This window comes from Mastigoproctus giganteus, chromosome 7 (genome assembly GCF_048544385.1).
Source record: "Mastigoproctus giganteus isolate SK-2022 chromosome 7, ASM4854438v1, whole genome shotgun sequence".
Lineage (NCBI taxonomy): Eukaryota > Metazoa > Arthropoda > Arachnida > Uropygi > Thelyphonidae > Mastigoproctus > Mastigoproctus giganteus.
In genome coordinates, this window is record NC_143581.1 from 17749062 (window position 1) to 17774283 (window position 25222).

At 35.5% G+C, this 25222-nt stretch overlaps 1 protein-coding gene across 3 annotated transcripts in view; it reads left to right on the forward strand.

Moving 5' to 3' along the window:
* The window catches only part of LOC150082590 (katanin p80 WD40 repeat-containing subunit B1-like), a 300395-nt gene that overhangs the window by 215778 nt on the left and 59395 nt on the right, over window positions 1-25222 (forward strand). For all 3 annotated transcript variants that reach the window (XM_090377540.1, XM_090377538.1, XM_090377539.1), the window contains 2 exons: window positions 6625-7112; window positions 23579-23749. In XM_090377540.1, coding sequence (XP_090233666.1) covers window positions 6625-7112; window positions 23579-23749 — 659 coding nt within the window. The remainder of the gene's footprint in view (window positions 1-6624; window positions 7113-23578; window positions 23750-25222) is intronic.

Genomic DNA, 25222 nt, shown 5'->3' on the forward strand with positions numbered 1-25222 from the left:
CATAGTAATAAAGGGGTTCCGTTCCAAAGTATGAAATATATAAGAAAAAGTAGTCTAAAATTTTGTCTATGTATGTATTATATGTACCTTCATAATATGACTATGTACATAGACAGTACGTAGTGAAATGCAAGCATATGGCATCGAAATGAAAATAAGAAACAATTTAATATTATTAAATGTAATATTTATTAGAAATTTCAAACAAATCTTTCAATCCAGGGCCTTTGCTATAGCTTAAAAACTTATCCTGCCAGTTCTATCAACAGTTTCGTTAAAGTGTTGATAAAGGTGTTTTGCCCTTTCACGAATGATGAAAAGGGGAATTTTATTTTGAGTTCCGTCTTCTATCCACAGATTTAAAGCTTTTTCCATCTTTTCTAATTTAACATCACGAGTTACAGAGCAAATTTTTGAAGCAATTAGTGCGTTTTCACGAACACTACGGCGGATTTTTTCTTCCGATTTCTTGATTAATCGTACCGTTGACTCATTGATTTTATAATGTTTTGCCACTGAGGAGACACTTTCACCATTAGAAATTTTGTCTAATAACTCAATTTTATTCGCTAATGTCATCACCTTCTTTGATCTTTTCAAAGAAGGGTTAGAAAGAACTTGTCCACAATACGTACGGGTTAGAAAGAACTTGTCCACAATAAAGTCACTTTCTTCCATTAACACACTCGAAAAAGTCTGTTTTACACTGCAAAATGGTAGATTTATCACTTTTGTAAGCATATCAATTTATAAATTGATAAATTTATTCAATTTATAAGCATATAAATTTAAAGCAAACGACGAAACTCGTGACAAGCGCAGAGCACATACTGAACAAGGATTAGCGAGAAACATCCACGCTCGCGATTTTGTCACCCCTCTTCCCCCACCCACCGAGCGCTGTTTTGACCGGGAAAGATGATTTTAGCCACGCCCATGTTTTTTTATGGGGGAAAATGTTCACGGCGATTTAAAATTCACATTTTTTTAGGTTTCATTTTATATTAAATCAGCGATCGCGAATACGCGAAACCGCGAATACAGATACCGCGAATAGTGGGGGTTTACTGTATTATAAATATATTTCTTATAATTTTTGAAAAAACCAAATATTTTGTCAGTAGATATTTCAACAATGAAAGTCTGAATGTTAAACAGTAGTTACAATGGTAACGAAGATCAATCTTTCTCCATAAAATTTTCACAGTAGTAAGCATTCATAATAGATAATAGAATTCCCCCCTTTAATTTCCAATTGGTTTTGGTTATTCTGTTACCCACATATGCCGCTCCCCGGATATAACGCTGTCGTTTATACTGCAGGTCTTACTGCCTTTGGTAAAAATTCCTAGAAAAATATTAACATTCTATTGCAAACCTTGCACTGCAGGAGGCTTCCCCACTGAAATGACCCAGTATTTGCGATAGAGAGGGAAAAAGCGGGGGTCTTGGATATCCCAGGGACCATTACCCTCCCACCGAGTTAAGAAGCAAAAAAGGATGTTTATTGAACAAAGAAATTCCTGCTCAGTTAGAGTTTTATTCTTTCGATAGCATCCTGTCCTACCTTACCCTTTCCTTGGGTAAGGTAGGTGGCAGGATTTGCTAATCTTCAAGGTCACTAACCACTACACGCATAGCTTGCGTTGTGCAATTTGCTTATCTCCTCCAACACAAAAGAACAGTTTTCCCAAAACTGAGTCAAATGGGAACAGTGTATTGAAAGATGTAAGGTTGTTTTAGCCTCTTCAGTTAGTATCAATTGTCTTTCCTTGTGTAAGGATTGTCACTGGAAAAAAAACAAGATCCATAGTTTGAGACCTACCTGTGCCAGTTGTGTTTTTTTTTTTTGACTATTCAGTATGTATCGGTGATTTTTTACATTTTTGCAAGTTTTAGAGACGTAGCTATCTTTCATAATAAATTAAAATTGATTTCAGGGATTATGACGAACGTTAATAAAAGAAAGTCATACACCATCAAGGAAAAGCTGACTGTAATCGAACAACTAAAAAGTGGTGTCTTGAAAGCACAAATAAAACAGGAGTTAGAATACCCAACTCCCGTTTTATTTTTAGATGTTTTTATAGAGGGACCAATACGAGGATGGATTGCAGAAGAAGGAAGACTATGTTCCTTCTTGGATAAGTTGGGCAAAACCCCAAGGCTGGAAAGGAAGAAATCAAGACAGCAAAAACGAGGCAGTGGATGATTGTTTATACATGTGGTTCGTTCAGAAACACAAATTAGGATTTCCACTGTCAGGTCCCATGCTGAAGATGTAAGTGAAGAAATTTTTTCTATGCTTAAAACTTGATGGTGAATTCTCTGCCAATGATGGATGACTATGGCGTTGGCAGAAACGTCATGGCATTGGGGAAATAACAGTTAGCGGTGAAGCAAAATCATCAGATGCTGATGGTGCAAAGCAATTTATTAGTGACTTAATTTGTGTGTGAAGGTTTCTGTGATGAGCAACTATACAATTGTGATGAGTCAGCCACTGTTTTACAGACTGTTACCGACGAAATCTTTGGATTTAAAATCAGCTCCGAACAGAGCAGGATTGAAGTTAAGTAGGGATCGTGCCACCATTGTTTTGCTCGAATAAAACAGGAACCCATAAGCTGCCTCCTGTGGTAATCGGGAAAAGTAAGCATCCATGACGTTTTAAATCCATCAACCGAAAACACCTCCCTGTAGGATACGTGAGCGACTCAAAAGCATGGATGACTGAAAATTTATTTTTGACCTGGTTCCACGAAACATTTGTACCATCAGTGCAATGCCATTTGAGAAAAATAAGCATCAAACCACGACCATTATTGTTTCTAAGATAACTGTCCAGCACGCCCAACTGCTGACAGTCTCGTATTCAAAGATGGAAAGATTCAGGCCATGTATTTACCAAAAAATATCACAGCCTTAATCTAGCCCCTTGATCAAGGAATCATTTATAATTTTAAAGTAAATTACAAATGCAAGCTACTTTTATCTCTACTGCCCTCCAATCGTGATGTTCCTGAATTTCTAAAGATGTTAAATTTAAAGGATACAAAATTGGTCTTGCTTGGGAGAGTATTTCGGGATATACAATTCAAATTTTTGGAGAAAAAAGTGGTTTTCTGAGAACAGCTAATGGAGAGAATCAAACTGTGACCGATAAAGAGCAAAACAGTGGACAAATTGCTATACACTGTGATATTCAAGCAGTTAGAGATACCCTCAAGGAACAAGAACTCAGAAAATATGATCGATCAGTGGGTTGATATTAACAAAGAAGAATTAGTGTGTTACTTATTAACCGACGAAAACATCGTTGAAAGCGTCACCAACTAGAAAAGGACTGATGAAAGTGATGAGGTAAATGGAAGAACTAGAGGAGCAGCCTGTCGATTTTCACATATTAGGAAGCAGTACAAGGCTTAGATAACTGTGATTGGGTGGTTAGAGGTACAGCAGGAGATTGAGCAAGTAAAGATTTTGCAATTAGTGTCTTTTAAAAATATGATCTTGCAAAAACGATTCTCCCATAAAAAGCAACAAAAAATTAGGCTTTTTAAAGAAGTGATCAAATAAACACAGAGAAGGGCAATGAGATTAGTGAATGGAACAAAGGGTTGCTCTCACGAAGAAAGACTTAAGTTTTGCAAATTACAGTGTCTGGAGACTAGGCACCTACAAGGTGATCGGATTGAGGTGTATAAAGCCTTAAATGGTTTGAACATGCTCGATGCTGATGGGATTCTTCCTCTTTTTTTTTTTTTTTTTTTTTATGAAAACCCCAAACACGAAAGGTATCAAAACCTATAGTACTTAGTACCGTGCATGGGTTGAAGGAGAAGTATGGGGGGGGGATGCCGGAAACTTTGCTCTAGAGACTAAACATGGGTTTCACCACTTCAAGCCTCCAATAAGCAAAGCGGTGGTATTTCACCGGTTGATGAAAGTCATCTACCATCTTGCTCAGAATAATTGCCTGAGAGGGCATAAATTCAAATTGAGGAAAGATAGATGTGCAGAAGTTTGCCTTTAGCCAGCAGGTGGTTGATTGCTGGAACAAACTCCCATCTGTCGTTGTAGAAGTTGATAGCTTAAATAGATTCAAGGCAGAACTAGAAAAACATTTGGAGCGAGTGGATGGGTGAAATGAGAAGGTTTTTTTTTTTTTGGCTAATACTATATAAGCTTGCTTTCTTGCATCATGTGCCTTTACTAATGCTAAATTCTTTGAATTTTTTACTGTAATTATCTATTGCTACATGTTTTTTGTAAAAATAAATAATTTTTGAAAAATTTGTTTGTTCACACATTAGTATTAACCCTTCCCAAGTGGATTTTTTTGGTCTACAGTGGGATTTTTAAAAAAAATGCACGGAATTGCTGAAATAGAGCATTGTAAATATCATAAATACAGTTGGATTTCACTCGTGTATATATTCAAAGTCTGTTTGGAGTGAGAATCAATGAATTGGAGAAGATTTGTAGGCATTGGTTATAGCACGGTTATCTTATAATGCGGGTCACAATCCCCCCCCCCCCAAAACCCTGTGGTATGAGTGGGGAGTGGTGTACTTGTGAAATTTTTAATATCCATTAATTGGAAGGTGTATGAAATTATTGGTATTAAAATAAGCAGATAATAGCACGGGGTCTTTCAAGTATGACTCAGCATAGTAAAAAAATAAGCAGTAAAGGTGTACAATCACATTTGCGTTTCAGAGTGGTAATGGTGTCGCCTGCATCTGGCACTCCTGTGCCCTGCTTACCATGTTCCACCAGCCCATGTCTATAGAAATTTACCATTACTGTAGCTAGTTTTTCTCCAGGTAAGCTCTCCACAGTAGCTCTGACATTGCTTTCAGTTCTTTAACTGAATACAGACAGTTCTTCTCCCACTGCTGCCTTTTTTGTTTTTTCCCTGTTTCCTATATATTTGAATCATGTTCTATATTTCCTATAATTTTCAAAATTTGAAACTAGCGAGCACATTAATATTAAATTAACAAAGTATCTCCTTTTTATATATCTTATTTCTTTTATCTTTGGATGCAATGTCATTTTTTTTTTTTTTTTTTGCTAATTTGTCATATTTTTAATCATGAACTTGTACACTGTGTAGATTATTCCTGTAACTGCTTTCCTTAAAAGATCTTGATTAGAAATAACTACATAGATTCAAATCTATTGAGTTCAGTGACCACAACACTCAGACTTAAGGCATCCAGGATAGCAATTTGAGTGAGATGATCCTATCACGAAAATGTTTGCTAAGGAAATCAGAAGTTGAATATGCTGTATGGTCTTTTTTACGTCTCATTTGGAAAAAGCTCCTTGCACATTAATTCCCATTCCTCAAAGATATGGAATAAAGCAGTTTTGAATAGTATTTACTGTGTCATTGTCACTTATCCAACAATTCCAGTAGGTGAAGAAGAACCACACCTCATTTTAAGACATTTTTCTGTTTCTGTGACTGTGGGAGAATTTACTGTGCCCTAGATGTGCTTTTTTTTTTTTTTTTTTTTTTTTGTGACTGAAACATCAAGTATAAGTTTTCTTTACTGATGAATTAAACATAACTGTTGCATTGTCTTACAGAAATTGCTTAATGGACCACAAAATAGGTCAGTTGTCCATCTTTGTACATAATTTGAGAAGTGTGTATCTGAATTTTGTAGGAAGTAGTTTCACCTTGTTAACAAGTTAAAGTGGATGTTTTAAGCCAAGTTATTGAGAATATTTTATTTAAATTTTTTTTTTTTAGAATTACAGGTAGTAATTGCTTCCTGTACATGTGTAATGTTCTCATGCATAAACATGTATAGTACAGTCTCCTGAAGCTTTTTAATTAACTTGTTAATTGCTGCTAACATTGATTTCATTATTTTTTTCTTGGACATTCTTTGTCTGAAATATTAGCAGAAACTTGCATTGCACCTAAAATAACACTACTAGTTGGAAAAAACTTTTGTATAAATATATACAATAAATTAAGTGAATTGGAGTAAAGCTATCCATCCACTAATGCCAGTTGTCCATTAATCTTTTCCTGAATGAGTTCCCTGGAAGTGTATGGACTCCAGATTAGTGAGTTTTCTTATATTCCAAAGAGACTGGAATATTCCACTATTCCAATACTCCATTATTCCACAGAGACTGGCTCTATGGTATGTTTTTACATGAAATTTTTAAACTCCATAAAAAATAAATCAATTTTTTTTCATAAAGGCTCTATTTAATTTTTATCTAATTTTTATATAAAATCACAAAAAAAGCATAAAAAACTTATTGTTTTATTTTCATTTATTTTCTATGAGAACTCTGTAAGGCTCATCATACCTGAATATTAAACTTTTTTTTTTTTTACCATTCAAGTATACCTATAATTTGTTTCAGTGTAAAAATAAGTTAATAATTATTTTTGAAATTAGAATCTATTTAAGGTGTTCTAATTTTAATAATGATTTATTGATTTTATCTGCAGAATTTGTAATCTTAAATTTTTAATACTTTTCAAAATATATCTGACCTCAAATAGTTGATAGAACAATGTGAAAATATATAATCTACATACTTATAAGTTATTGTGAAGTAATTGATTATATTTTTATTTTATCTTAGATATGATCAAACAACCAGATTCTATAAACAGGATGGTACAAGTGGTTGATAATTATCCTCCTGCTCCCTTTCTGCCCCCTCTAGAAACAGCAAGTCCTGTAATGACAAGGAGTGTTGAAAGGAAAACATTTAATACAACAGGTTCAGTTACCATGTCATCTTCTGCTGCACCGCTCAATGTGACTTTTACCAAAATACCTGAAGTGATTGGCAGGCCGGTGATTACCACATCTACATCAACTTCTTCCACATTAACTAATCCTGTCAAACCTGTCGAAAAGGCAACCACATTAATAAGGCAGCATTCGTCAGAGCATTCTGCTGTGTCTGTTGTTCGACCAGTGCCTATTGTACCTGAAAAAGAGACTCATCCTCAGAGAGCTATAATTTTTCCTGAGCTTCAGCAAAGGACTAATGCAAATTATCTAGATTTTGTTCCTGATCAGAGAGATAGACCAGCTGGACTGGAACTAGAGGATTTTCTTCCTGTAAGGGTTAATACTTTGTTTAACTTTGCTTATAAGAGATTAGATTTTATTAGTAAGTTAATAATAGAAATGCAGGAAACAGTTTTAATTATTACAGATAATTAGCAATCCAGTCTTAAAATTTAATTTAAGGGCTTTATGTTATTTTATTTTAAATATTAAATATTAGCCAGCCAAACAATCCCCAAAGATCTGAGAACGAGGTTAGGCCATCCACCTCGAGGCTATAATCCAACAAAAATCACAGATTCCAGAACAACCTACCTATTGGACAATTGACTGAAATCCTCTTGTATAGATAACCTGTTGACAGCACCTCTTGCCCGAATGCACAGTAGGGATCGAGACATTAGGCAAGCAGGGGGCTGACAACAGGTAAGGCCACATGTTATAATTCTGTTTAACCTTAATTATATGTTTAATTGCAAAAAATTTAACCTGGTATTTTTTACTTACCGTTTGTATAGATAATTCTTACATTGTATTAATAATAATGTATAACATATAATATCAAGTATAATAAGTAACAGTTATATGTGAAGTTTTGTAATTTAGCCCACAAATTAGTATTAGTATTAGTAACGGCCGCATGGTGCAAGAAAGCCTATGGCTTATGCTGCACCAGCCAAAAAATAAAATAAATAAAATAAATAAATAAATAACTAAATAATAATAATTAATAAAAAAAAAAAAAAAGGAAATTAAACCTATCATCCTATGCGCTTCCCTTACCCGAAAGTACTATCCAGATGACCTTTGAATTTCCCCAAACTGTCGGCCTCTACCACCCATGAAGGCAACTTATTCCAGTAATTTATAACTCGCTGGCTAAAATAAAACTTCCTGCAGTCCAATCTAAACATTTCCCCCCGTAACTTGAATTTATGTCCCCTAGTTCTAGCATCATTTATAATCTTGAAAATTTTGTCCTCATTCATTTTACTGATGCCTCTCAGAGCCTTAAACACCTCAATCAAATCTCCTCTAAGGTGTCTAGTTTCCAAACTCTGCAACCCACATATTCGAAGTCTTTCTTCATAAGGACGCCCTTTTGCCGATCTCACCAGGCGAGTTACCCGTCTTTGCACCCTTTCAAGAAGCTCGATGTCTTTCTTTAGGTGCGGTCTCTCTCCATACTTGAACACAGTATTCCAAGTGTGGTCTAACATAAGCCTTATATAATGGGATTATCACGTCCCTATCTCTACTTGCAAAAGTTCAATAGATCATCGATAGGACACCATGGGCCTTCCTTGCAACCTGTTTACAATGCTCAGAGAATTTCATGTCTGACCGTTTAGTTGAACTCCACCAAGTGAATAAGTTATTTTGGGATTACTGTTTCCCAGGTGTAATACCTTACACTTTGTTGGATTAAAGGATGTGTAATATCATTTTATTTTTCTGCCCTTTAACAGCTAATATATGGTCTGTTGACAGATACCAGTAAGGTTCCTGAAACATTTGCCTTAATGTATAAGAATTTAGTTATTAACTGAATAAACTATCTTAATATTCATGTAGTATAAGAGTGGTCATTACTAAAAGTGTAATTCTATCATTAAATTTATAATCAAAGAGAAAATAATCATTATATGCCAGTACAGAGAAATTTTTCTAATATATAATAAAACTGCTTAGTGTTTTTGAAAGGACTAACCAGCATGGACACATCAGCTTTAGGTCTAACTTTTTTTTTTCTTTCTTTTTTTTTTTTTTTTTTTCTTTCATAATCTGTTGTTCATCTTTAAAGAAATTGTTGTTAGGATTACTTATGAATAACCAGGATTTTCAGCTTTCCCTTATTTGCTGAATCAATTTCTATAAACATAGGCTGTTGGCAATAATGAATATTAGCTGAATTTTGGAAGTGAAATTTGTGGTTTCAGCTCTTAACAGTATTTCTCCATAATTTTATCTACTTTTCACATCTTTAGTACCATATCATTAATTTCTAAAATCACTGGGAGTGATAGTGTCCTTAATATTATTGTCATCTGTAACCATGATACTAAGCATCATATCTTCAGAGGAGCGATGTTAGAAATAAAGGTATAGCCACTGCATTTGGCACTTGACATGTACAAATGGCATCACATGATTCAGGTATAGCAAAAGGGAAAGAAGTAAAAACAGTCATGATATGCCAGTACGGAGAAATTTATAGACACACAATAAAACCACTTAAGGGACTAAAGATGTTTTAGAAGGGACTAAACAATATGTACTTGTTAAATAAGGAAGTATTTTTACAACACAGTAGAGGTAGGAGGGATAAATTTGATAATGATAGTTACACATAGGTCCTTTTTCTACTTTAGGCTTAGGGAAAAGGCTGTGCTTTGCAGAACTTTTTGGAATTCTACAGAGGGCTTTTAGGGATTCCAGAGAGTTTTCATGATTGATTTTCTTATTTAATTTGTACATGTATTACATATATTACTGATTTTAAAGATATTTTGTATATACAAAAAATTTAGACTTTGCAAAATCCTAATACAAATATTTCATTCGAAAGAAAAGTAAATGGTATAGCTGTCTCTAATGGAGCACACTTCCACATCACACTTAGTTATTTTGGTGTTTCACTACTTTATCTGAAGGACCAAGATTTGTATTTGAGAGGAAAACCTTTAGTTTCTGTAAATAGCATAGAATTCTCATCTCATATTGTTCACTCTCCTGCATCACAGTAAGTTGCCTTGATCTTCCACTACCTCATACATTGTCTATTGCACAACAGGTTTTTTTTTTTTTTTTTTTTAATTCTGAGCACAATGAATATGCTTATAGGTCTGTTAATCTGTTTTCTGTGGCAGTGAAAATTATGGAATTGATTAAGTATGCATTGCAAAGTGATCTTGGCTGGAATGACATTACATTAATATCCTGATTTAGGAATATACAGTTTGTTACAGACTTCTGATCTTAAAAAGAAGTATTTGATACAACAAATTTGATTTACAAGCCCAGAATTCAGGCTTGCAAACTTTCATTCAGTTTCAGCAACTTCGCATGTCACTGTCTAAAGTAAAATGAATGAGAATCAAATACTTTATATGTTTATGCATTTCATATAATGTTTAAACATATACGATAATATTGTATACATTCAAGCAGCAATACTGTGTATGTTTTTATCAACATAGTTGTATCAAATTTCAGTCACTGTATGGCATAATACTGTACCGCTTCATTTTTTACTGTGAGCTACAGGTTATACTGTATATAAAGAATAAAGCGTGCCATACGCATTAAATAAGGAATGAATTAAATGCATCAACAGTTCTGTAATAAAGACATAAAAGTTTGTTTCGGTTCAGTTAGAGTAAGCATAACAAGAAAGCAAATATGTCCCCACAGATTTCAAGTGTTTTAATTTTGTGGCAACATCAAGATGGAGTAGAGTAGATCAGGGGGGGGGGGGTTCCACCACCACAATTTAAGTGTTTTTTTTACTTCAGGTTAGAGATCTATCACACTGTTGGGGAAGGGAGATAGAAGTCTCCAAAGATGATGTAGGATTAGTGGATCTGATCTAGTATGCTGATGGCCTTCTTCTTGCCCAGACCACACAGGGGCTATAAATTCAAGTTGAGGAAGGATGGTTGCGGGATATATGTGTGGTAGTTTGAATAAATTCAAGAAAGAACTAGACAAATTATTGGAGAGGATGGACAGATGATGTGGGAAGTTTTTTTTTCTTATGTTGATTTTCTAAGCTTGTTTACTTACATCATTTGCCACTACCAATATGTGAAGTTATAAATTACATTGGGGCTTCGGTAAACAGCAATAATGTTCAGGAATTTATTTTTAAGCATAGTCAATAATGTGGATAGTGCTTCGAAATTACAAGATTTTGTAAGATCAGTTTAATGATTTTATAGTTCTCCTGGATTAAAATTGTTATAGGATTATTCAGTAAAATTAGTTCTGAAGTTAAGATTATTTAGTAAAATAATGAAGCTAAAATAAAAAAGTCTTTATTAGTAAAAAATCAAATAATATTTTGATACTTATTCACAATAAATGCAGAGAACAGCTCTGTGTGCCTTTCAGAATTATTTCTAACAGTGATGATTGCAGCAATATGTGGTGAGCAGCTTTCCTTTTTTTTCTTTTTTCCGCTGGACATATTGAATAATACATTTTCCACAGTCCTGAGTTGTCTTAGTAGACTTGACTATTCAATATTTAATTTTTTTCTCACTAATGCGTATAGAATGATATAATCCTGGGACAGTTAATACAGTGAAGTTACCGTTAAAATTACAAAAAGAAGTAAGCGGCCATGATTTTTATGATGGGGTATCAAAAATACTGATGTATAATCACTCTTTGAACTAAATGCACACTGACTGTTTAGCAGTGGTTTGGGAGCAGTGGTTGCTGGTAACACCTATATGAATTATGTATGTTATGTGTATTACTCATCTTTGAACAAATTCATGGATAAGTCTTGAAACAGTCAATTTCCCTTGACATTTCAGTTGTTTGCATAAAAGTCTTTTAAACGAGCTTTTCTTATAGTATGCATTCTTATTTTTGCAACGTTATCCAGTATTCTCTTTTTGCAATGTATCCACTCCATGTGTGATGGTGGATAGCTCTAAATTTCTCAATTAATGTTGGTATCATACAAGGTTCTGTCTTTCTTCCACTCTTTTTTATTTTCCTGTATATTATTATTAGCCATATGGTACAAGGAAGCCTGAGGCTTATGCTGCACCAGCCAAAAACAATTTCTGAATTATCCCGAGAGAGAGAGAAGCAGAAGAGAATCACCAAGAAAGAGAAGATTGATGGCTCAGGACTCTGGGTGTGCCAAGCCCATACTTAACAGATGTGAGCCCCTGGGGTTATTAATGACTTGCTCCCACTAACTGGAAAATATTGTTCATCTTAGTTTTTCTTATGATAGCATACTACCTTCCATTGGCCAGTTTAATTCTGCACAAACCGCCACAACTTCTTGAATATCAACCACTTTTTTTTTAAATGCTTATCTCCAGGTAATTCTTCAGTGGGGAAAACAAATTTTAGTTAACTTCAGTCCTTCTAAAATCAAGTCCTATATTATTTCTCATAAAAAACATTATACAGGGTGTCTCAAAAATATTGGTACAAACGTTTAGGGGAGTTAGGTAACATCTAAAGGAATGTGAATCACATAGGAACCCATAACCGGAAACGTCACCGTAAGTCGGTACATGGCGCTGTTCATCAGTTCGGGAAAGGGAAAATTTCTGGTTTACTCATTCAAGCAGTAGTCACCGCATGAAGAGCATTCATCGATATACGAACTGTGAGCTGGCAGACATGCACCTAGTGTATTGATTAGCAGAGGGCCCACACGGTGTGTGCTCCCATGCGGCACAACATCGCTTCGCAATAAATGTGTGGGCAGGTATGGTCGGTGACTGCTTAGTCGGCCCTTATCTGTTACCATCCCACATGAACTCCGCTAAATATCGGATCTTTCTTGAACAAGTTTTACCAGGTTTACTTGATGATGTTCCAGAAAATGTGAGACGCAACATTTGGTTTCAACATGACAGGGTGCCTGCCCATTATGTAAGATGTGATCGTGATTATTTGAACAGGTGTTTTGGGCGTCGATATTTTGGCCGTGGTGGACCCGTTGCCTGGCCCCCACGCTCACCTGATTTATTGAGCCTTGATTTCTTTCTGTGGAGGCCCTCAAATCTATCGTGAATGAATCGCCTGTGGAGACGGAAATGGATCTTGTGGCGAGACTCGTCTGCACTGCTGCTACTGTCAAAGAAACTCCAGATGTGTTCGACCGTGTCCGCCAATCCATGTTGCGTTGGTGTTACGGATGCATTGCGTCTCATGGTGGAACCTTTGAGGATCTGTTGTAACATCATGAAATGCATCCATCTTGTACTCCATTGTTATATTATGTCAAATAAATATTTGCCACTAATTACTGTCTTGTGTCATTTCTGCTTCTTGTGCCTCTGCTACTACTTTCCCGTGACGTTTCCGGTTATGGGTTCCTATGCAATTCACATTCCTTTAGATGTTACCTACCTCCCCGAAACGTTTGTACCAATATTTTTGAGACACCCTGTATTTTCCATGAACACTCTGAATAGTGTTCATGCAAATGAACACTATTACTGAATAGTCTTCTGAATTCTATAATTCCACTTCTTTCTTTGAAACAAGTCAAAACCTGTTCCTCATTTATCCTTTCTTCTGTTCTTTGGAACATGCTTACTTCATATGTATTTACTGAAAATTACAATTTAGAAATTCAAGTCTAATGTCAAAAAGTGCCTCCCATGTTTCTCAACCTTCAAGCTACACATGGTACTAGAATTAAAAATAAAATAATAATTGTATCATGATTTTCGTGTGCCTTACATGCTAGGGCTAAGTATGATAGTGAAATATGACAATAAAGTCAGATACACAGTAGGTTTTGTTTAATAATTTGTTTCAAATTAGTCAGTATTAATAGAGCCAAAGCAATGTGAAAAGCAAGCTTATAACAGCTTCAGCAAAAAAAATATATAAAATAATAATAATAAACAAGCACCACCCACTTCATCATCCTGCCCCTTCCAAAAATTTGTCTAATCCTTTAAATTTATTCAAATACCCACTTCTACAACAGCAGGCGTAGAAGTATGTAGTTTGTTCCAGCAGTCAGTTATTCTGACATATATCCTGCAACTGTCCTTTTTTCCAGTTTTAATGTAATCACTCACTATACATTATTACACATTAATTTACTCAGTCCACTTAAAGTCTTAAACACTTCAATCAGGTCTCCTCACTGGTAACCAGTTTCCATACACTGAAATTTACAGAACTCAAGCCTTTATTGGTAAGAGTAACCTTGACTAACCTCTTCTCTCCACCTGTTCTAATAGATCCACATCTTTCAAAAAATGAGGCTGTCAAATCTGTATACAGTATTCAAGATGTAGCCTAATCATTTCCTTATACAATGGGATAATCATCTCTTTGTTGTTATTGGCAAAGTTCCTGTATTGAGAGAACCCCACGAGTTGTCTGCGCTGCTTAGAGAACTGTACATTACCACTTTTGTCTTTTTCACCTTCCTTGAGTCCCAGAATAACAAACCATTTGGGTTTGTTATTCTAGGACTTTCTCAGTTGCTATTTTTCAGGCCACCTGCTTAATCTATTTAGATCTTATTTGAGTAGAATACCCTGATTGCTCTTATTAATTGTCCTGCCTATATCAGTATTATTAATATATATTAAAAACAGTAAGGGACTAAACACCAAGCCTCAAGGGATTCCACTTGTAACATTACTCTATCAAGAGCAATGCTTTAATAACCAGTCCCTGGTTTCTGCAACTTGTCCCTTTATCCAGAGCAATAACTCATCTCCAGTGCCACACTACCCCAGTTTTTACAGAACCCCTTTGTGTGTGTGTGTGTGTGTGTGTGTGTGTGTGTGTGTGTGTGTGTGTGTGTGTGTGTGTGTGTGTGTGTGTGTGTGTGTGTGTGGAACAGTATCAAAAGCTTTCCCCTATCCCCTTTTGGGGGGGGATGTTTTTCAGATTTCACCAATATTGTGGTAGATAATGTTTTTGAAGCATTTATGAAGCTGAGGATAATATGTAAATTGAAATATGTATGCTTGTTTTTTGGCACCCCCAGTGTTTTTTATGCTATTAAAAATAATGGAATTTTTTTGAATATATTTTATGAGCCGACCGGGCTAGCCGAGTGGGTAAAGTACCTGCCCGGCAACCCAAAGGTCGCGGGTTCGATTCCCGCCTCGGGCTTGGATCAAAGTACTGCAAAAACCTTGGGAGGTGCAATATGGCCACAGCAGCCGATGTGCCAACAACTACCAAATCAAAAAAAAATATATATATATATATATTTTATGAAATTAAACTAAACATATCTTGAGGGATATTAAACATGGTAAGTGTAATATTAACATAATAAAAATGCTGTCATTAATGAAATTTATTGTTGCCATGTTGAACACATGCATACAAAAAAAAAGACTGATACCAGCTAGGAAAGTTAAAGAACAATGTTGTCTCTATTACTCATTTCCCAAAACTAGAGGTAGGAGGATTATATTCTTCTTGGGGCCTTAAAAAAAAAAAGAAAAAAAGTGATATAAATGGAAATGCATTTTCATTTATATCACTTTGTTTTAAAAGCACTCCTGAGTGCTTTTAAACAGGAGCCCTTAAAAAAAAATTCATGGTACTTCATAGGCTTGACTATGAAGCCAGAAGAAAGTGTTAAAACCAAGTGAGTTCTGTAAGCAAGTTATAATGGAGTTTATTGTATGTGTGGAAAAAATTTATTTTTGCATCACATATTGGATGCATATATTGGATGCAAAAATTTATTTTTGCATCCAATTCATCATAGTAGTTAATTAGATTAGTCAGACAGTATAGTCCCTTAACAAATATGTGTTGTGATTGCTGTAAAACTGTGTTCTATTAAAATAATTCTTCATTGCTTCTTTAGCCGCCGACTCTTATTTCCTTGGTACAGACGTTACAGGTCTGTAATTACTCACTTTGCCTTTGATCCTCTTTGTGAATAGGAGAGACATTTGCACATTTTCAGTCTGTAGGAACCTCTACTGAATCCAAGGATTCTCTCATAATTAATTATGGCTGAAGGTTTGCCTACTCCTTTTACACTTTCCTTTCAGTTATCGTAACATTATTTAACTTCCAGTTAGAATTTTAGCATATTTTTAGTATCAGCACCTCTAGTAATTCATGTGTGATTGCAGATGAAAAAATGTATTCAGTTGTTTAGTGACCAATATGGTTCATCCCCGTGTTAACATAAACAAAGAATTCTTTGTCTTTTTTTTTTTTTTTTGCATTCCTGGCCAGCTACCTCATAATCTGCTTTAACTTGCTTAATCCCCTTCATGACTTCATTGCAAGCTTGTATTAACTTAATGTGAGGCCTCACAGGTAGGACAGTGCATGTAAGCACCATCCTCCCTACACTGGGTGAAAAAGTCTGGTTCAAATCCTGTCCATGATGTGAGGAATTATAATGAACTTTGGTGAGGGTTGCATGATTTTTATCTCCCGGAAACTCTGGGTTTTCATCTAGCAAACGGACAACTTGACCACAGAGCACATGCAAATTTTATAGACATAATATATACAGCACAATATGGGCTAAGTTGGTGATGTTCCTAAAATCCTATAACCAGTGTGGTTGTAGGATTTTAGAAACATCAGCAACTTATTATGGATTTCTCTGTGCCCTCTGACAATTTATAATCATCCCTTGTATTTTCTTTCTTCTCTGCTGCTAGTCTCGTCAGTTCATCTGACATTCATTTAGATCTAAACCTCGAACAGTATCTCTTAGTTGGTATAAAAAAGCTTAGTATTTCTGCAATTTCTATTTGCATTTGGTAACAATATCGGTTGGTTCTACTGAAAATAATTTATTATACATTATCAAAACTATTCTTAAATAAATGTTTGTTCATGATATTGATCTGAAGTTTTGCACTTACAATGATAAATCATATATAATTTTATGTCTTACACAAACAGAGTTTGTGATATTAACTAGAATTTAATGATTGAATTTTTAAATATGAAATTAAGTAATTGTTACATTTGTGCAAATGACTGATGTTGTAAATCATGGTATATTATTAAGCACAAGAGTAACACTTGAACTAGTAGTGTAATGGATAAAAAAAAAGTTTCATTTGTATTTTCTGTAATTCATGTGTACTTCATAAAATCTCAACGTATCGTCCTCTTCCCCATCTGTTCCTTGATTCATTTGACAGAAAAATTGAACAGAGTAACATAAATTAAAAAATATATATAATAAAAAAAAGCAGCATATCACAAGAAAGAAAACTTATTGATTAAATCAACTGACCACTGAATGTTAAAGTGGAACTTTATTTTTGATGTATATATTACTCATATCTTTAATTTGTTAATAAAATATTTTTCAAAATTTGATTTCATTGAAAGATATTTGAGAATAATATTTGCTGGTAACTTAGGTATTAGTACTATAAGTTTAGTATTATTTAAAAAAAAAAAAAAAATCCATATGTAAGGCAGTACTTTAAATCTTATCTGGTGGTATACCAAGTTAGGTCAGCTTGTTTAAAAACGCTCCAAAAACATTGCAATCACCTTTGTGAAAAAATACCTTCCTTTTACAGTGGTTGTATCTTTAAGTAAATCCCACATCAATACATCATGTTCATTGCCACCTAGTGGTTCCTTTACCTGAAGATTCTTAATACATAAAGAGTCACTGCTGATAATCAGATCAAGAGTATTGCTTTCCCGTGTTGTTCCCTCTAACAGTAAATTTACGATTGTTCTGCTGCCGAGTGAGTGATCAATGTACAAGTTCCAATAAGTAGGACATTCTGATTTACGCCCACTCTATTTGTATAACTTTTTATTATATTCACACAGTCATTCAGCCCATAACATATGCCTACTCTTATTTTTGTTTTCCTAGTGCTTATGTCACACCTGAGTAACTTAGTATTACACTGGAGCTCATGTCAATTTGGTTACTGTTGTAAAACTTATGTACTTCTAAACCAATAGAATAACTTCTGTTTCCCTCATCATGTCCCGTTTGTCCTTTCTATACACATTGTACTCACTATATTCAAATTCTGCAATCTCCTACATGGAACTGTGTTTCTGATATGCCTATAATGTTCACATTTGTTAACTTAATCAGTACTCTAAATTTGTCAAATTTATTTACTGTGCTCCTAGTACCAGTGCACAAACAAATATATGTGTGACTGTTTTTACTCTTAGTATCTATAACACAGCATTTATTTGCTTCTAACACAGCATCTATTTGCTTGTCCAAGCAAGTCTTGTAATCCCTGATGTAAAGGTTCTTGCACTTCTTCTGAAGGGTGGGCCAATAAGTAGTAGTAGTAGTGGCATGTGATGCAAGAAAGCAAGTGTATGAGCTTATGCAACATAGAGCCAAAAAAAAAAAAAAAAAAAAAAATCACATCATTCCCTTCAAATGCCTGTCCAGTTCCTCCTTAAATTTATTTAACCTATCAACTTCCATGACAGATGGAAGTTTGTTCCAGCAATTAACCACCCGCTGGCTAAAGGCAAATTTCCACACATCTATTCTACATCTGTCTTTTCTTAATTTGAATTTACGCCCCCTTAGATTCGTAATCTGAACAAGTGGAAGGATCCCATCATAATTCAGCGTGCTCAACCCATTCAAGGCCTTATACACCTCAATCAGATCACCGCGCAGGTGCCTAGTCTCCAGCCAGTGCAATTTGCAGAACTTAAGCCTCTCTTGGTAAGAGGATCCCTTCATTTTCCTCACCAATCTTGTTGCCCTTCTCTGTACATGCTCAAGCAAATCTACATCCTTCCTAAAATGAGACCTCCAGACCTCCATACAGAGGGAAAATCACCTCCTTTTCCCGTCTAGCAAAATTCCTATATATCATTGACAAAACCACATGACCTGCCCTGCCCTGGCAGCCTGTCTGCATTGCTCAGAAAACTTCATGTCTGACTGCGCAATTACTCCCAGGTCTTTTTCATTTTCTACCACCTTAAGTGTAGTACCACACAGTTGGGGTACTACACTTAAGGTGGGGTTACTTCTACCCATATGCAGTACTTTGCATTTGTCAAGGTTAAACTTCAGTTGCCACTTCTTAGCCCATCTGCCCAAATTTTCTAGATCCTGTTGCAGTAGCACACTGCCATTACTGTCATTAACAACCCTGCCAACCTTTGTATCATCTGCAAACTTCGACACTAAGCCTGATATACCTTCATCAATATCATTGATAAATATACAAAACAACAGTGGACCCAACACCGAACCCTGTGAGACTCCACTAATAACATTAGTCCACGAAGAGCAGCACCCATTGATTACCACCCTCTGTCTTCTCCCACTCAACGATCCTTTTATCCATTGTAGCAACTTACCCTTAATACCATTCTGCTCCAATTTGTACAATAGTCTTCCATGCGCAACAGTGTCAAAAGCTTTCCTGAAATCCAAATATTTTACCCAGAACAGAAGTTAAACTCACAGGTCTATAATTACTTGTGTCAGCCTTTGATCCTCCTTTGTGAATTGGGGTCACATTTGCACATCTCCAGTCCGTGGGGACCTCCCCTGAGTCTAAGGATGCTCTCATAATTATGGCTAAGGGTTTGCTTAATTGCTTTGCAGCCTCCTTTAATATTACTGGATAGATCGCATCCACCCCAGGTGCCTTTCTTATGTTTAACTTCAACAATTTCTCCTCCACTTTGCTCTCAGTTATTACAAAATCATTAAGCACCCTGCTACAATTTGGTAACCTTCTGCCATTTTCAAACCTTAATAACTCCTCGTGTGAATGTAAATGCAAAATACTCATTCATTTTGTTTGCTATCTGAGCAGGATCATCAACAGTCGAACCATCAATATCAAGTGGACCAATCAGATTCATCCCCTTCCTTTTAGAGTTTATATAAGTAAAGAAATCCTTGCTGTTTTTCTTAGCATCTTTTGCCAAAGATTTCTCGTAATCTGCCTTCGCCTGCCTAACCTCCTTTGTGACCTGATTACAGACTAGCTTATATCTGCCATAGGCTTCTGAGTCGCTTGATAATTTATATGCATCCCATGCATTTTTCTTCTCTGTCACGAGTCTCATTAGTTCATTTGATAACCATTTAGGCCTAAACCTTGAACAATATTTCTTAATAGGTATGAAACTTTTAGTAGCTTCCACAATTAATTCCTTGAATGCTTCCCACTTAGAATTTACTGTTGGTAACATCATCAGTTGATCCCACTGTACAGAATTTAAAAATTGTCTGAGACCACTGTACTCACCTTTACGGAAGCAAAAACCCTTTCCTTTACCCCTGATGGTAATTATATCTTTAAGTAAATCCCACATCAGTACACTGTGATCACTGCCACCTAGTGGTTCCTTTATCTGCAAATTCTTAAGTAATGCACTATAAGCTGTAATATCTTTATTATCTGAGATATTGTAACCATACTTCACGTACATAAAATGCAATCTTTAACTTTATGAAAATGTCGCTCAATGGAAGAACCAAGGCTGGAGAAAATTCACACTTGCTGAATTTTCTCCAGCATTCTTTCTGGGTAGTGAATGCACTTAATCAAAATCAGAAGGTTGACATTTACACCAATGTTTAATGTCAGAATTGAGTTCCATGTTGCCCTCAAACAACTTACATGCAGGTATGGCTTCAAAAAATACCTGATGGAGCAGGTCAGAGCTGTGAGGCATTACACTCCACCCCATCTTGGTGATCTTTGACAATATCACTTGTGCTGTGTGCAGCTTTGCATTATCCTGATGAAACTTGACGTCTGCTGATTCAGTTCATGTCTTTTGGTTTTCAGAGCTCAGTTAAGCTTTTCTGGGAACAAGCACTATCTTTCTTTGTTGCTGGTTGTTCCACTTTTGAAAAATGATGCCATTTTGATCTCAGAAGAAGGTCGCCATAAGTTTTATCAACAATTTGGAAATTTGCTTTTTGTGTACAGGTGATGTGGGTGTGCCCATTTCATGGATTGTCATTTCATTTGTGGGTTATAATGGAGGAGCCATATTTCATCACATATGACAACCCCTTGAAAACACTCAGGACCACCAACACATACCTTTCTAGATCTTTAAAGATCTCTTTCCTTGCAGCCATCATTTCTTGTGTGAGCAGCTTAGGTACCCACTCTGAACAGATTTTTCTGCACATCAGTCTCTTGATGATGGTCAAAACACTTCCTTTTGATATTTTTGCAGCATCCATTGCTGGTCTGGTGATTAAGCATCTGTCATTTCAAATAAGATGGTCAATGAATTCTTAGTTTTAACTGTTTTTGACAGACATTGGATTTCAAGCTCTTGGTTGTCCTCAATGTCATAATCACCTTCCCGAAACCATTGGAGCCACCTCTGGACATTTTTTTGATCAACTGTCTGGTCCCCATAGACTGCCAGCAGTTTTTGATGGATAGATATGGCCAACTGATCACCAGATTTGAACACGAACTCCATTCCACACTGTTGCTGGAAATAGCTGTAACTTTGTCTATTCATTTCTTCAGATCTAAAAACACCAGAAAAATGATATTCAGTGTGTTAATGGATAATTTGTAGTACAAGTGTACATCATAACTTCTCTCTCCCTTATGCAGGCACGTATAAGTAAATGAGCATCACTTTAGCATTAGCTGAGGCATATGGTGCAAGAAGGCAAGCTTATACAGCATCAGCCAAAAAAAAAAAAAAAAAAATCCCTTCCCATTTCACCTATCTGGTCACTCCAAATGTTTGTCTAGTTCAGCCTTAAGTTTATTTAAGCTATCAACTTCCACAACAACAGATGGACGTCTGTTCCAGCAATCAACCACCTGCTGGCTAAAGGCAAACTTCCGCACATGTATTCTACAACTGTCTTTCTTCAATTTGAATCTATGCCCCCCTCAGGGTCTTAATCTGAGCAAGTGGAAGTACCCCCATCAGCATTGAACCTGCTCAAACCATTCAAGGCCTTATACACCTCAATCAGATCACCCCGCAGGTGCCTAGTCTCCAGCTGCTGCAACTTGCAGAACTTAAGCCTCCCTTGGTAAGAGCACCCCTTGTGTTCCTATCACCAATCTTGTTGCCCTTCTCTGTACTCGTTCTAGCAACTCTACATCCTTCCTAAAATTAGGCATCCGAACCTGTATGCAATACTCAAGGTGTGGCCCGACCATTGTGTTATACAAAGGGATAATCTTGATTGATCCACCCTTGTATTTAGCACGTTTTCTGCTGGAATGCAAATATACATTCATTCAATTGCAGTCAATAAACGAGCGCTATAAGAAGAAAGGCACATGAAATGAACAACTGTTTTGATAGCAGAGCACTCATTGAACCATGAGCTATTTGCATTATGGCTGGGGTATTGCTTGGTATCAACTGTGCCCTGTTTGATGAAAGCACTATAAAAGCTGTATACTTGGTTCTCGGTTTTGGCCTCTTTTTTTTTTTTTTTTGCTTATGTTGAAGATATTTTATCTTGTTGAGTATTTTCCACAAGAAAAAAGGTAGATATTTTTTTGAAGATTATGCTTGCTGAATTTTAATTGCCTTTAGTTTGTGGGAGGGTTTAAAAAAAGCCATCATCCTTAGTGTCTACTGATAAAATTTTGTGCATAAAATATTTTCCTCTAAAATTTTACCCTAAAGGGTTTGTTATAATGGATCCATAGCCTGGGACATCGAGACTGAAAAGAACAGGGATGGACATTGTTGAAGCTGATGACTTTAGATCAAATGCATCTGGGATCCATAGGATTAGAGACGCATTTGAATATGGGTAGAAACTGGGATCCATAGGATCCCAGTTTCCACTTTACAAACAACAGATGCAGTTGTTACTTGGAGTGTTGATTCTTTACAGATGAAATCCCTTCCATTTACTAAAAAGCAGTGCCTGCTTGTTTCAGTGCCCTTTCCATCTGGAAGTTTGTTCCAACAATTGACAGAAGTTTGTAGAGATTGGTATAGTTTGTAAAGATGTACAGTAATTGTAAAAGCAATTACTGTACATAGTACTGTACAGTAAGTTGTATATAAATGCAAAAAGCTGGAACCAGCTAAGCATATTTTTTAATTTAATAGCATTGTGTTATCAATTATCTATAACAATTTGAGGATTTAGTGTTAAACAACTACAAAATTGCATTTTTGTTTTCAGGCAACTTTAGTTTTACTTTATACAAATAACAATGCAAATCATATCATAGAACTGTATCTCTCTAGTACTCAACAAGTTAGCTTCGGCTATAAGCACATTTCCAGTAAACCAAAAAAAATGGCAAATGACTTTTCTTGGTTAATTACAAAAACATTTACTGCAAAATGATTTTGTAGTTAACATTGTTTGACACTAAACCCTCGAATTGTTCCCATTATGCATAATGATAAAGGTACTTGATATAGCATGGAGGATAGTGTGTTCTTTGTGTATACTTGCCATTTTCATTTTGTCTGCATACAAAATGGCCATTTAAAAAAAAAAAAAAAAAACATCCTACACGGATAATGTCTTTAGCTTATACCAGAACTAAGGGTCTGGGCCTTGTCTGTTCTGAATCTCATATATGTGTTTCAGCCTGTGAGTATATTTGTATACAGACATCTCACACACACAAAGACCTTGGGAACTGGCATGATGATCAAATCAGTCAATATGTCAAATCCACAATCAGTACACATAAATGATTAGCAATTGCATCTAGTTTAGAATTTATCCTATCAGAGATTTTTAGACTTAAACAATCAGCAAACCATGCCTACTAATTTGTTAAACAGTTAATTTGTACTAAAATAATTTAAAATATTTTTTTGATATAATTGTACATTACATTTTTCAGAGGCATCTTCAGGAGTCCTTAAGGTTTGGCATTCAGCCTCAGCCTGAAATATCTGAAGCAGAAGCTATGTCTGCCATTTTCCGAGGCCACCAGTCTATGATGACAGTTTTATCTCATCGGCGTAAGAATCTCCAAATTGTTCTTGCACTCTGGAGTAGCAAAGATATTAGGGTAAGTTAAATGTAGTATTATTTTTCAGCTTACAATATATTACATCAGATATTTCAAATAACAATTTTTATTTCCCTTTTAAAAGTTTAAATTGTTTTAGAGAAGGTTAATACAGATTCTCCATAGAGACATAGCTGTTTTTCTACAAAATGGAATGCATCTCCCCAATCCATGTTAAGATGAACATCTTTTTAATGAATTGCTGTCATATTCTGCTACCTAAATATAGCAATAAAGTAAAGTGCAGCCATTATCAACCCACTGCAGGATGGAGGCCTCCTCAACAATTCATGCTGAGGGAAAATAGACCATAATCTGCCACGCTGGTCCAGTGCGGGTTGGCAGATTGACCGTATTCAGCAGTCAGGGGCTTGAACCCCGGTCTACTCAAAGAGCGCGTGCTACTGCACATGGCCACTCGGCTACATAGCAATAGTTGTTCAGAAGTAAGATCAGAAATTCAGACTTTTATTTCTGAATGTTAGTTTTGTTGCATGGTTAGGTCACTGTATAAGTTGTTTTAAAAGCAATTGCTTTGAAGAATAAATTGGGCATTACTCAAAAAGTGAAAATAAAACCTGGATGAACAGAGGCATGACGCTGTCTCTGCCAATATTGAAATGAAGACAAATTCTCTTAAAAAGCAGTGGAAATTTCACCAAATTGCAAAGAAACAGAGTGAGAAGAGTGAGGAAGTCAAAAGCACTTTGCTTTGCTTGTATAGTTCAAGCAACAGAAGTAAAAATTTCACTAAATGGACACACGTTGAATATATAGTACAAATAGCTTAATACTGATATAGTTCAGTGTGTTGCCTTCTTTAGTGGTTGAGGTTGACAGTAGGATGGTGAGATTTAAGAAGCAGTGATATCTCTGGCAGCAGTTAAGAGTATGATAAAGAGAGAGATACAGGTTGTGTGGTTTGTTTGTTTTTTTATGCAGAAAAAGACTGTTTGGCCTTTACTAATACAAAAGAAAACTAACAAAATTTCATATGCAGTAGCTTCTCCACAGCAACACTTTGATCCCACAGCCACAAGTTGTTTTGACTGGAATTTTCAGAATTAAACATTTTGAAAGTTATGCCTTCTGGTGGCCTTTTGTTTCTTAAACTTGAACATATATGGTCTCCTCCCTCAACCAAATTCTGGACCCAATGAAGCTAAACTGAATTACAGACTCCAGTGTGTCATGTTTATCAGTATCATTAATAATGAAGTAGAATGAGGGCAAAGTTGGGTAGTGGTTACATCTAAAAAAAAAAAAACCACTTTTATAGCTGCATCTCGTTTATATTCATGCAAATGGCTTTTCGAGTCAGTTGTTTATTTTTGAATATCAACAGTATTTATCTTCCTGTAGCCTTCTGAAAGGTCTTTTAAACTGCCTCTAAAATTAATAGATTTGAGATTGTTTTATAAAGAATTTTTTTAAATTAAAAACATGTTTTTATATCTGTACATTAATATTTTT